General features: G+C 37.2%; 2 protein-coding genes across 2 annotated transcripts; both read right to left on the minus strand.

Moving 5' to 3' along the window:
- Positions 1-5,856: 5,856 nt before the first annotated feature.
- Positions 5,857-7,199, minus strand: LOC133861265 (protein VASCULATURE COMPLEXITY AND CONNECTIVITY-like). Its single transcript, XM_062297010.1, has 3 exons — positions 6,758-7,199; positions 6,465-6,670; positions 5,857-6,298 (listed from the first exon to the last, which is right to left on the minus strand). The coding sequence occupies exons 1-3, from the start codon at positions 6,854-6,856 to the stop codon at positions 6,118-6,120; spliced, it is 486 nt and encodes a 161-aa protein (XP_062152994.1). The 5' UTR covers positions 6,857-7,199; the 3' UTR covers positions 5,857-6,117.
- A 5,521-nt stretch (positions 7,200-12,720) lies between these two features.
- Positions 12,721-13,716, minus strand: LOC133860206 (transcription factor bHLH117). Its single transcript, XM_062295853.1, has one exon. It carries the CDS (start codon positions 13,714-13,716, stop codon positions 12,721-12,723), a length of 996 nt encoding a protein of 331 aa, XP_062151837.1.
- Positions 13,717-14,365: the final 649 nt, after the last annotated feature.

A 14,365-nucleotide genomic window follows, 5' to 3' on the forward strand; every position in this document is an offset into this window, starting at 1 on the left:
TGTTAGAACAAGCCACTCTAATTAATACAATAGCCCACTAACTGTTATACAAAACACACTATATTCTACACAAAACACATTATACTAAACGTAACACAACAAATGAAATACATATCTTCTAGACTTTTCTAATGTCATCTAGTTATATTGAAATGAATCTTCATTTCACGTTATCTTTGGCCACACATCCTTAAGAAATTGAACTTTGTCAGGCGTGCGACTCCTCAAATCCACATTTGCCTTCTTCCAATACACTGATTTACTAAACCATTTTCATTTACTTTGAACAAAATCTCTACAACTTCGTAAAACTCCTTCCATTGTTACCATTCTCAGACATGCATGTCTGTTGCTACCCGTGAAATATTAAAAGAAAATTTTTTGACAATGAAGTTATCATTCCAAATGAGATGAAACTAATTGAAGAAATGATAAAAGGGAATGGACCAAGGATTAAGCAAAAATTTCTTACTATGGGCCAATAGGCCAAAAAAACCTTAATTTTATTTTTATGCCCCCCCCCCCCCCCCCCCCCTCTCCGTCATTGGCTGCATATAGAGGATTTACGACAGCCCTTGATTTTCCTTTTCTGCATGGAAGCAGCAGCTGCGCAATCTTTGTGCTGTGATCGTGGGCTGCAATCTGCATGAGCTTGTGTTTCCTTTTTGGTTTGTGAAACAGCTGGGCAATCACAGATTGATTCATCATAATCTGTGATTGCATGATTGTTGGGATGCTGCAAATGCTGGAGTGCGTGATTGATGCTGTTGGATTACCATGTTGGCTTGCACACACGTGGCTGTGTCTCCTGGCTTGGACTTTCCTTCACTGCCACGTTGAGTTGTTGTGGCATCATTTCCTGGCTTGGCTTGTGACTAAGTGATGCTGAGTTGTCCAGGAGGAGAATGTGCACTAACAATTTGATGATGTTAAAGCTGTTAAAACCTGTTAAATTAAATCACCACCTAATTATTTTAAAAGCTTAGTAAATTTAATTATTTAATTAATATTTTAACATTTTTTGAGCTCAAACTCTATCTTTCATGCATAAGTCCGACACATGAAATATTTAATTAAAATTTAAAGTAAATGAAAAAGATAAACTTCAAATGGATGAATGTGAACCAATCTACTTTTATTCTTTCAATGAGTATCTCGAAAAATATACGGCTGGCCCAGGAAACTGTCTGTAACTATCATAGGAGGGAGGGAAATCCCAGATGTACTCATAAATTTGATCTGATGAGTGATGAAGGCCTATGATTCGATTAATGGGGAGTTTCTTATTAATTGCATGCTCTGTTTTGAATTTATAGTTAAGTTCACTAACTGGATCAAGTAGTGTGTCACTTTCCCGAGATTTCCCACCGCCATTAATGGGTCCTTGGTTGGTTACTTCAAAAGTAGAAAAGGGTTAAGGCCAGGTAACCCTCTTTCTCCTTAGCCATGGAGATTTAGATTTTTTTTTCTCTTCTCATGGAAGATCATTCTAGAGCAAATACAGGTGTCAAGTTCCATCATAGATGTTCAAGGCTGAAGCTAACGCACCTGTGCTTTGCTGACGACTTGCTTGTTTTCTCTGAAGCAAGCTTAAGCTCAGTAAATGTCATAAAGCAAACCCTTCCAAGAGCTCCATTTTATGCTCTGGAGTCGCTGGTTTTTTGAAGGGCCAGTAGATTTCTAGTCTACAAGACTATATAAATGAGGGACGGCAAGCTTCCTGTACATTATCTTGGAGATCCTTTAATATCCACTAGACTTACATCCGTAGAATGTCAAGTATTGCTCTGTTAGAAAAAAGTAAAGGAAAGCATAAAAACAAAATGCTTCCAAAGCGCATTATAAAGTCGATTTCTTTAAGAAATTATTTGCTACCACTAGATATGCAAAAGGTTAAAGCAAATATTTTTTCAAGATACAATAGAGCTCAAAATCCTCTGTTTGTTTAATTGTGTTTTGTAAAAACGAAAATAAACCATAACACTTTCAGATTTTCTATTATAACAAGAGACATAGACATGAAATTTAAATACAGAATGTATAAGAAAAAGAACTGGAAATCAAAGATATTTTGTTATCTTTTTTATTAATAACTAGACAGCAATTACTTCTATATTGTGTTGAAAAACTGCTAATCTAACTGTCCATAACTACTTAAGTAACAGTCATAAAATGCAATTTTAACAGACACTTAATTCTGACCATCAGATCAAATAACTGTCAATGATTATTTAATAATAACCATTGAATCGTTATTAATTAATCTCAAACATTAGATCAAATGTGATTTAACTTTACAGTCTACTTTAGTAATGGTCCAGTAAATCCAACAACTGGATCTACCTAAGAAGCAATGATCTAGATCAATCCACCAGATTGATCATGACCATCCAAAATTGAATGGTCATAATTAGATCGCTTCGAGCTCCGATGCTTTGCGCTAAGTGCCAAGTGTGCCATCAAAGCACCCTTTAGCCCACTGTCATACGCACGCGTGCGTGTGCATTCGGTGCTTCGTACCATACTAGAATATACACGTAAATGCATACACTCAAGCATTACTTTAAATGCTTAGAGTATTGTGGGCCTTATAAATGCCAACTACACTTTCTCTTTTTCTCATGTAGGTAGGGGTGTAAACGAGCTGAACTACTCGTGAGCTTACTCAAGATCAGCTCAAATAAACTTGGCTCGTGCTCAAATCGATTATTAAATGAGCTACACAGAATTAGGCTCGATTATTAAACGATGGAAATTCATATAAATTCAGCTCGACTCGATTAAAGCTCTTGAACCCGCTCGTACGTGTGTGTGACTGTGTGTGTGTGTGTGTGTGTGTGTGTGTGTGTGTGTGTGTGTGTGTGTATTATATAATTTTTATAATATAGTATATTAATAAACAATATACTATATGTAAGCATAAATTAAGTAACAAATAACAATGGTCATTGGTCAGTATATATTAATTAGTTATAATTTATTGGTTATATATATATATAATAGTAAAAGTGAATAATATCAATACTTAATTGTTCATCATATAATGACAATCCAGATACTTAATCATATTATATATTCATATTATATAATAGGATTATAAGACTATATGATCATATAATAATATAACATTGTAGCATATGACATGTAATCACCTTATTATATGTTATAAGTATTATCATTAGATTTTTAATAATCATTACATCATTTATTTTTATTTTTTTGTAAGTTATATAGTTTATTTAACATGCAATATAAATAGATATTGTTTATATGTTATATAATGTAATATTAACTTTTAAATGAGCTCACCCCTCTTTTTTGTATGTTAAATAAATTATATAACTTAAATACAGCAAATTTGGCCAAGCTGAGCTTAATTTTTAAAACTCGTCGTGAGTTTAAACTTGGCTTGAGCTAGCTCATGATAAATGAGATTGGCTCAGCTCGGGTTCGTGATAAATGTAAATGAGCCGAGTTTGCACATGCACAACTTGTTCAAGCTCGGCTCATTTACAGCCTTGTATGTGAGACTATCTTCATTTAATGCCCTTTAATACCTTCATTTTAAAACATTCCAAAACATAAAATATATATATTTATAGGTCATGGGCCGTATGGATTCTTGGCTTTCAAAAAAGCTCTCTTTTGTGGGTCGTTTGCAGCTATCGACTTCCATTTTACACAGCTTCCAAGTGTTATATTGTCGAAGATTATCAAGGCTCTAGAATAGAAATTTAATAGATTTTTTTCTTTGGAATGGGAAAGATGGTGAAGCTGCCAAAGCTAAGGTTGTGTGGGATAATTTATATTTTCAAAAATTTAGGTGGTTTGGGTTTGAAGAAGATCGAGGAGTGGACTAAGGCTTCTATGATGCAACATATCTGGCCTCTTTTTGCCCGTTCTGTTTCCATTTGGGTATCATGGATCAAAGAAAACTTGCTCAAGGGAAGAAGTTTTTGGAAAATTGGCATACCCCAAAATAAGGAATTAATAAAATTTGAGGTGATTAGGGAGGGACCTGATGGGCTTTTTGACCTTCTATGATGCTTCACAACTTGGGTTGCAATTAGAAAAAGCATTAGAAGAAGCTGAAAGCCTTTGATATAAACATACGAAGTAGGGTGGTATAAGTGAGGCGGTTATTAACCGTTAATAACTGATAACCGCTAGCCATATAATTGCATAAACTGAAATAATCGTAACCAGATAACCGAACAACTGCCTAGACCAATTGCGTTTACCAGTCATAGGTATTTATAAAAGCGGTTAATAACCGTGTAATCAATAACCAGTTTTTAAAATATTAAATATATATAGGCAGTTATTGTTACCGGTTACAGTTATTTAGAAAAGCGGTTAATAATCGAGAAACCGGTAATTAAGCAGTTTTCAAAATATAATATATATATTCTTAGGTTTCTTTAAAACCTTAGGTTGAGAACCCCTTGTTTTGGGTGTTCATGTGATCATAATAATTTCTCTCAGACTTCCAGTGATTTTGAACATAGATCTAAGAAAAACTCAGCAAATTTGATTGTTCTTTCCATTGGACAATGTCAAAATAAGAAATGCCTTGATTATTTCAGTGAATTGTTGATATGTTAACAACTAGTAAAGCATTATCTTTTCTTAATTCAACTCCTATCATGTGTCTCATCTAACCTGTTAACATCCATGTCAACACCCCAACGCAATACTATGTCAACAAATGCCAAGTCATTAATTAAAGAGAGAGAGAGAGAGAGAGAGAGAGAGAGAGAGAGAGAGAGACATACAAAAGACTCACAAAATCCAATCAATCGGTATTTGCAGTGATTCGAGAAAAACCACATTTTTGTTTTGCAGTAAACTTCCAATCGAAGATTTTGATAATGCAGTGATGCAACATAAGATGCACAATGTGTTGGTGGGCAATGTTGTTAACTAGTTCTCAAGGTTCTTTTAGCTAGGTTTGTGATTTTAAAAATAGTGAAAACGTGTAATTTTTAAAAGGGCATGAAAGATCGCTTAAGTCCCACTAGATAGCCTTCTGTCTATAAAACCCTATAAAACAACTGGGGATGAAATGTGCTTCATATATGTTACGACTTGGAGTAATCTTTTTCACCAGCCCATCTTGATTTAGGCTTCTAAAAAAACATTTTGTTAGAGTAGCTCAAGTACTAGCAAATATAATAGCAATGTTAATTTCCTCATGTTTTTTATAAAAATATTTACAAACTAGTTTGTAGTTAATTTCTACAAACCAGGTTAATAAAGTGACATGTGTGAAGGGATACATAAAACTTTATTAAAAGAGTTTGTCGAAATTAGTTAAGAGCTAATTTGTAGTTAATTTATGTCCTGTTTTTTTAGCCGAACATTAAAAGAGTCTCTGGTCAAACAAATTCCTTCCTTAATGGGCTGAACCTAAAAGTTTTGGATAATAGTAGGTTTTGTTTTTGGACAAATTCATAAGCAAAGGGGAAATCGTGGGCTGATTAAGCCCCTACCTTATGGGCTTTTTGAGCTTTTCTATGAAGCTTCACAGCTGGGTTGCAATGAGAAAAAGCATCAGAAGCCGAAAGCTTTTGTAATAAACATATTAAAGCCTGAAATTAAGGGGAGACAAACAAGAGATAGTGACATGTCGAAGGCATATTTGAATGTGATTGGTTTCTAATTTCAATTTGAACTGATCACAAGCCAAACTCAACTATAACAAATTAATAATATCCTCAAAATTATGTTAATTTTAGACTTGGCTAAATTTTATAACTATCAGAGAAGCCACACCATATGAACAGGCTAGGCCATATAAAGCACCTCTGATTTTTTGGATGGAAATGTGTTTACTTTTTTGTTTTTCTTTTGGGCTAAAGAAAAAGAGATTAGATTTTTATAATATAAAGTTAACTCCAGTAAGACCACATTTTTCTTTTTCCATGGTTCTAAAAAAAGCATCTCAAAACACTTGTTTTTTTGTAGGATCAATGAACTTCCAACCGAAGAACTTGATAATGCAGTGATGCAACATAAGAATGTAGTAATATAACCACTGAATTACAAAAAAAAAAAAAAAAGAAGAAGAAGAAGAAGAAACCACTGCTTTAAGCTTGGCCTCCATATATACTTGTCTTACTCCTTAAGCATGGCAGTGGTAGAAACGTAATAGGCAACACAAAACAGCCCATGAACAAAGCACAAAACCCCTCCAATGGACAGAAAATGAGGGTGTGAGAAACCGCAGGAAGCCCTTGACTTGTGGTTTGACAAAGTCCCTATCACCAGCATGGACAATCCGACAGCAAATATGATCCTGATCATCAATCAGAAAACCATGAAAGGTAAATTGTAGAGTCAGGTTCAAACTCAGCTCAGGATCTTTCTCTAATATCATGTTAAATCATTACACATCTCAAAAGTATAAGTGAATAAAAAAGAGTAAATTTAATCATTTAATCAATACTTTAAGGATGACATACCAAGTGAAGAAGAGGCAGGCCAGTGAAAGTTGCCTGCTGGGGGAAGCCTTTTGGAGCTCTTCTTGAGAACAAATGCAATTGCAGCCACCAAGCAAGTTTGCTATGACATGGGCTAGGCCCAGAAGTGTTGCTGCAGCAAAACCTAGCTTGAAAGCCTGGCTGCTTGGTTCTTTACACTCAAATATAAACAGCCTTAGATGCTTCACCTGTTGAAGAAGAAGAAGAAATTGAAAAGTTTGAGTTACAACATATGCACAAACTTTTTTCTGCCATTTAAAGAATGATATATATACCTTGTTTTGTGCAATTTCTGCTTCAATGCCAAGAATCCCAGCCATGATATCCATTGCCACGATCAACAGACAAATGAAAGAACCTAATAACTTGGACATTGTTGGATAATATGTGGAGCACTTGAAAAAGGGTCTTAGAAGAAGAAAAATATCTCTCGATCTCTTTCTCTCTTGCTACTGTATATGCTTTAGATGATCATGAGAAGGAACATATGAAAGGAAATAAGGGGGTTTTAAAGAGTAGGAAAGTGTGCAGAATGCCTTTCAGCTGGGATTAAGTGGGTAAAAGCTTCTTTTGTCTACAACAGTGCATACTTTATTTTGCTTTTGTGTCTTCTTTCTCTTCTTTTTCTTCGTTCTCGGATTCCTTTGATGGGGGAGGAAGGAAAGTAGGGTATAAACCAGCTCATAGAGGAGCGCCCCGCCCGAGGCATCTACTCATGCCCCAAATGGAATCGGTGTGAATTCTTATTTGTGTTTCTTTGACTTTTAACTTGCAAATCATTCATTCCTATCCATATACTGTTTTTTTTCTTTAATAATAGTTTCTACAAATGGTTTCGATTTTGGTGTCATTCCCTAACATTCAAATTTTCTTAAGTGCAAACATTATCTTGAAGTCTTCACGCCTGCCGGAAAAGCCGAAATCGATTTGTTTGCAAAGATGTAATTTGCAGTTTGCACGAGTTCGGGTTTACCAAACAAAAATGGATAAATTAAATGAAATGGTCTTACGTACCTTAAAGGATTTCCCATCGTCATAAAAAAGAAAGAAATAAACAAAATACAGGTAACACTTCAATAATAATATATAATAGCTATAAAACAAGAAATAAAATGTATTTTTTTTTATAACATTTTCTTCTAAAATTATGCATATTAATACATAAAATCATTCTAATTAAAGCATTTACAAATATATCAAAAACCAAACTTGATTTCGTTCAAGCACATATAGTTCGTTAATTAATTGAGCTTTGAACTATGTATACTAACAACGGCGGAGTGGTAAACAAGCTAAAAACTAAAACACTCTGACCTTTCTCCTGCCTAAATTTGTCTTCCTTTTTTTTTTCAGCGTGCTAAGGGAGGAGGGAAGAAACTCATCTCTTCCTTCCTCTCCTCCACTTTCCTTTGTGTTTATTTTCGCTTATATTGTTGTTTGTCTCTAGCCCTTATCGATCACATCGATCTTTTAAAGTTTTATCCCTCGTCCCGTATGACTTATCCAGCCCAAATCCGCTATTGTGGTGTCTTGGCTTCTCCACCGTGCCAGTGGCTCTCTCCTCCTCATTCGCCATCTTCTCCCCAACGTCGGTGGCCGTTTTTCTCCAAGTTCTTAGATCTGGTTTTGTTCAAAGCGAAATTTACGTTCCTCCAATGGTCTCTGTCTCTCACGTGCAGTGCCACTTTACCGCACTCACTAGCGTTCCAGCTCCCCGACGCCATCAACCGCGTTGCCTACCACCTCCCTAACGCCAGCGTTGGGTACCTTGTTATCTTTCACTCTGTCGGACGCTAGTCTATTTTTTTTTATGTTGCTTAGGTTTTAGTCTATTGTGTTGGTGTCTCTTTTTTCTTTCTTTCCATATTTGGAATAGAACAGTATTTTTACCGCTTCAACCATCTTTAGCCGGGAAATTACAGCGAGTAGAGCGAGCCCGGTGAAGATCACGTGCAATAAAAATTTAAAATTTGAGTGCTTTTTCTATTTTCAATTTGTGGGATAAGTGTGGTATCTTGTTAACCTTCTTTCACAATCATTGTTTAATGGGCCAATGTCATTTCTGTGGAAGACCTAGCACTTTGTCAGAACGTACTGGCTTGACTAAAGGGCACCAAGTGGGCCCCTGGGCTTGTAAGATATGGACTAGAAAGCCCAAACAGTATATCTCAGTCTCACTGTCGAATCTTGAATTTTCTTCGATAAATATCCCTTTTTCTGAGTCGCTCTCAAAAGCCTACGTAGGGATGAAAATGGGACTTCCTTTCGTTTTGGGGAACCTCGAAATCACATCAGGCCGAGGCTCGATGCAAAGGATTAGGGCACGAATAAATTCGCTCGTTTTCCTGCTCGAAATCCGCTATATATAATGTATTGATTTGAACTTTGTTTATTTATTGAGGGATGCTACATTTTCTTTTCTTTTTTCTTTTTTTTTTCTTTTCTTTTATCTTTTTTTTTTCTAAAAATTGGTTATGATGTTAGTTAATAAATCTATTATTTTAAAAAACGTGTCATTATCTAATAAATAGTTACATATTACTTGTAAACTAACTTATAGACACAAAATAAAGTTTGATTATTAAATAACACATACATGTATCAACTAAAGCACAAAAAGTGTTGCAACTACCCATGCAGGGGGTGACTGATTGGCACTGAGGATGGTCGCACCACCCTGATTACCAAACAAAAGTGATTGTATTGGCCCTGTGCTTTTGTTAAGGGGGTGGAAGACGGATTGTGATCTCATGCAATTTTAAAGAAATTGTAATTTCTCAAATTATATAATTTTAACATTGAAACGTTTAGAAAATGCCACCAACTAAGAATGAGGCATGTTACAATTGAGAATTGACTAATTTTCATCAGTTTCTTGCTTTTTATGTTGTAAAAAATTTTGAACCAAAAACTATCTATTAATTTTATGAAGAATAAACGTTTTTGAAAAAGTGAAGAGTAAGCCTTTTAGGAGGAAAATTATTTTTTGCTGCCTCGATAACATGCTACATTTTTAATAGGTAGCATTTTTCAAACGTTCTAATGTCTAGAAACGACCAAAATTACATAATTTGATAATCTATAATTTCTTTGAAAAATTGTAGGGAATCCTAATTCGTGATCGACACACATGGAAACAATTTTTCTTTTTGTTTTACCTAGGAAAAAAAATAAAACATACGGTTATTTAGAATTTTTATACCCCTAGAAAATAGTTATTCCTTTGGTTTGGGGGAATGACAATTTTTCAACGTGAATAGGGCAATCCTAAGTATTACACCATCATCCCACTAAACTCGAGGTAGTGTCCATCAATTATTGGATTTGTAATTATTAAAAAATTAAAATCTAACGACTAATGAGCACTGTCACATCAGCACAATAAGACTACGGTGGGATGATGATGTAATATATAGCATTTCTCAAGTGAAGAATTATCATTTTCAAGAATAATAGACAAACCAAATGACAAAAATAATTATTCCGACATCTCATAGAACTGTAACACATCATTTGAAGTGCAAATTAAAAAAAAAAAAATTAAAAAATTAAAAAAAAGGTGTAATTTCTCTCTTTTATGGATATAAGCGCATAAACTAGTTGGTTTTTAATTATCTGATCATGACTGTCATGTTGTTCCTAAACTCGATGGGACTCCGCTATAATTATTATTATTTTTTTAAATAGTTGTCTAATTTGTATGAGATAAAAGAATTAAACATGTTAAGCTTCCAAAAAACAAAAAAGAGACATGTTTAGAGATTAATGATGCATTCAAATTAGGCTTGGCAATTTTGACACGACCCATGAATCCGACACGAACACGATACGAATATAGAGGGTTTGGGTTTAAGTTATAACTCTTTTATGACCCGTCAACCCGTTTATAACCCACCAACGTGTTTATGACATGTTTATGACCCATCAACCCGTTTATAAGATATTTATGACGCGATAATTACACATTTTTTATCAAATTAGTCAAATAGGTTGATACGCTAACCCAATGGGTTGACACGCCAACCAAATGGATTGACACGACAACTCGAATTGCCAAGCCTAATTCAAATTAAGATCTCTCTGGTCGTTTTGTTAGGGGAAAAGTAAAACATAAAATAAATGTGTGAATAATTAACCTGCATAAAGAACACAAACATATATGAAATTTACGGAAAACGTCATTTTTTTAATCTTCTCTCTCTAGCTTTCGAGTGAGAGAAGTTCTCTACTTTTCTGACAAGAAATAGTTTCCTCTCCCGTGAGACACTCCTTTCCCCTTTCTTCATCCGTACTTGTTTTGTTATAGCATTTTTAATACTCTTATCAAAATAATTTTGATGAGCCAATTTAGTGGAATAGTCCAAAATAATTCTTCAACAATCTTATTAATTTGGTGAAAAAAAATTTAGTAAGTAAATAGTACTCATCAACAATAGTGAGTATTGTTCACTCACCAAATCTATAAAAAAAACTATTATTAGGTCTATAATTGTACCTCCTCCACCACCACCTTCTCGGCTCTTCGATCTCCACTCTCACGGGCCTCCTCTTCGCTCTTCCGAATCTCTACCTCAAAGAGTTAGATCCACACGCCTCCATTGGACGACATATTTGGGTTTTTCAAACCCATATATGCCATCCACCTTCATCCTCCATCTCTGATGCCCTCCCTCTCATCTTCCCTATTCTCCCCTCACCCCCCTCACCACCTGAGCTGCAAATCTTTAATTTTTTATTATTTTATGTCTGCTATGATCTCCCCTGATAGGGTACTAATTTTTTTATATCAATTGGTGTACATCAATTCTATACCAGGACATATAGAGTATGGGAGCTATGCATGTAGGTCTCACACTCTATTTATCTTGGTGTAGACTTGATGTAAACTAAAGTGATAGAAATAACACATCCCTACCCCCTACGATATGTCCCTCTTTTTGCTATGGAGACATAAATAAAAGATGTCATTTAATTTGAGCTACATATCTACGGGGCATCCCTCTTGTGGGACATTGGGAAGCTCCTCGTCAACAACTCCATATCTAGATTTTACAGTGTTTTCTCTCGTATCGCAGCCTCCAAATCACCTTGTTTTCGTTGTAATAGCAATCAGACTTTCTCGTGGTCTGCATCAACGACCGTCTTTTAAGGCGGCCATTTTCTTGTATTTCTATCTAAAAAACATTGGACTGGGCCATTTATGGCCAATTTTCAGTTATTTGTATGTTATATCTTTTAGCACTATATTTTCCTTCTGGGCCTCATTGTTAGGAATAGGATGCCCACCCTCTCTTGTATTTTATATCCTAGTAACTCCTTTTTCCAATATTTAATAAAAAGTGCAATCCAGTGGACCAGAGCATAGTAGCCAGGCCACCCATGACAAACCCAAAGAAGATGAATTTGACTATCCAACCCAACCCAACCAGATATGATATCAAATAGTTGGGCTCATAACTTTTTGAATTGCTTGATTGTGTAGTCCATTCAAGCACTCTTAAGCTTCCTTACAAAACCCTAATGGATGTGATCATATATAATGGAAATGATGTTTTCAAACAAGTTTTTGATATTTTTAACACAAATTCCTTCCGTGATGGATCAACTTTAATTTATCAAATATACGAGTAGGAAAATATCAAAAGTGGTACGGAATGCCGGATGTATATATACCTTAAACTGCATATGGCCCAAATTAACACAAGTATATATATATCAATGGGGTCATTCCATCAGGCATCTCATGCTACTTTCTTCCTTAACGGATCTGTCACAGTAAACAGAGCATCATCATCCACAAACATGGCCAACCCAGGTAGCGGAACAGTCAGAACAACTTAATAAGAAGAAGAAGAGAACGCAAATTCAGGATCCACAAAAGTATTAATGATGTCTTAATTACTCCTTAATTCACACAAAATTCGATCAGCAACTAACCCAACTTTCTCTTCTCTTTCTCACCATGCAAACATCATTAATTCTACCTCCTCCTAACCTTTTTGTATTCCTAGATCAGATGTACTTGTGTCTATGTATTCTTTTCTTTTCATTATCCGAAATAAAGAAAAGAAAAAACCCCAAAATGCAAAAGAAGAAAAAGGAAGCTAGGGACAAGAAAGCGCCTGAAACTGTACGTTACCAAAACCCTGAGAAGCACAGAGCAACAAAGGACCCTCAAAAACTGCCACCCAAAGACAGCGACGTAGCGTGCAAACCACGCGCCACCTTGCTCGCTCGCTCAGGGATTGTTGAAGAATCCCGGCTTCTGCAGAGTAGCGACGTCCCTGAGCTGCTCGACGGAGAAAACGCAGCAGCCATGGGAGTAGAGAACCGTCTGGGTCACGGGCGAGTTGACCAGCACCCGGAGGATCTGGTTCCGGGTCAGCTTTCCCAGGTAGCCGAAAACGCCGCCGCATGAGTTCTGGGCCGAAGGAAAGGCCCAGGTGGAGTGGGGAGGCATGGACTGGAGGGCCTTGAGCTGGGCCTGGAGGAACTTGACGTACTTGTGGGCCTCCTCTAGCATGGTGGACATGTCCATCTTGGTGTCCCAAGGCATTAGCTTCTGTAGGCTCTGCATCTTCTCGCTCAGCTTCTGGCGCCGCCGCCGAGCCAGCTTGCTCTGAGGGATAACCACAGGACGGTTCAGGTAGTAGCAACTCTGCACGATTGAGTCTAGGGTTTGGGAGTCGCTCGGCACTGAGTCAGCTCGGGCGCGTTTGAAGGGTGACGCAGAGACATATGCTTGGCCTTGGGAATGTTCGAGCGAGTGTAAGTGAGGTAAGTAGAAGAACTGTGATGAGAGTTTGAGATCAGAGCTTGGGTTGGTTAAGGAATTGAATGTCTGAGTCTGAGTCTGAATCGACTCGTCATGGGGGTGAAATGGTTCCGCTTTTGGGAGCTTGAGGTTGGGCTTGTATTTCGCTGAGTCTTCTCCCGAGTTGAGGGGTCCGAGTCGGGGGCCCTCGTCGGAGTTTTGAGCGAGTTGGTTGCGGTACTTCAGAGCAGGAAAATCCTCGCTGAAGAAGGTGAATGGAAACGACGTCGTCATCGTCGTACTCGTGGAGTTGGCCGGAAAACCAAGTGGGGGTTCTCCGACTACGTAGTCGCCGTATAACGGCATTAGGGCTTTCTCGGTCAGTAATGACTGAAGGCTCACGCCGGAGAACATCGAGTCGATGCTACACTCATCGGCGCTCTCGCCGCCGGCGAAACTCGTATCAGAATCCCTCTTCATTTTCACTCACGAACAGAAAAACACAGTATCTGACTCAGAGAGAGAGAGAGAGTGGCGTGTGGTGGTGACTGTATTTATAGCCTCTGATTCTCTCTCTCAGAGTCTGTCTGTATCTCGTGGACGTTACGGGAAGAAGGGACGCGTGGTGAAAGGAAATTGGCTGCAGAAGGTGGGCTGCTAGGACGTCGAGGATGATAGGGTCCGTACATAGGAGTACGTGAAATGCAGGTGTAGGTCATGGAGGCTTTTTGTCGACCTTTTGTCTGCTTCTCAGTTTCCGTTTCATTTCAGGCCACCGAGCGGGCATTTGAAAAAATGGTTTTGTGGCGGTTCCTTGTTGGTTGCCGTTGGATGGAGGCCGTGGGGGTGAATGGACGGGTGAGATTGGTTTGGAATCTTTTTGGGTACGGGGACAGTTGTTCTAACGAAAGCTGCCGTAATTAATATTGTTGTTGGTGGGTGAAATCGACATGAGGCTTTCGAATTGACGGTTATGCCCTAGAGTGAGTACATTCGGGATTTCGGGGGATTGGCTCTTTACGGAGGGAGGGAGGGAGTATATTTGGGAATTTAGCAGAGAGGCAACAGAGAATGTTGGGCGTGTATTTACACTTGCCAGAGGTACTGTTTGGTTGGCTGGTAGCGCAGA

Source organism: Alnus glutinosa, chromosome 2, assembly GCF_958979055.1.
Source record: "Alnus glutinosa chromosome 2, dhAlnGlut1.1, whole genome shotgun sequence".
Taxonomy (NCBI): Eukaryota; Viridiplantae; Streptophyta; class Magnoliopsida; order Fagales; family Betulaceae; genus Alnus; species Alnus glutinosa.

What these genes read in the sequence shown, in the direction of transcription:
- LOC133860206 (XM_062295853.1), bottom strand. Translation starts at nt 13,716, where the DNA reads ATGAAGAGGGATTCTGATACGAGTTTCGCCGGCGGCGAGAGCGCCGAT.
- LOC133861265 (XM_062297010.1), bottom strand. Translation starts at nt 6,856, where the DNA reads ATGTCCAAGTTATTAGGTTCTTTCATTTGTCTGTTGATCGTGGCAATG. An exon ending in CAGAAATTGCACAAAACAAG is followed by an intron (nt 6,671 to 6,757) that starts GTATATATATCA and finishes CTTCTTCAACAG; the next exon opens with GTGAAGCATCTAAGGCTGTT. An exon ending in GCCTGCCTCTTCTTCACTTG is followed by an intron (nt 6,299 to 6,464) that starts GTATGTCATCCT and finishes ATTGATGATCAG; the next exon opens with GATCATATTTGCTGTCGGAT.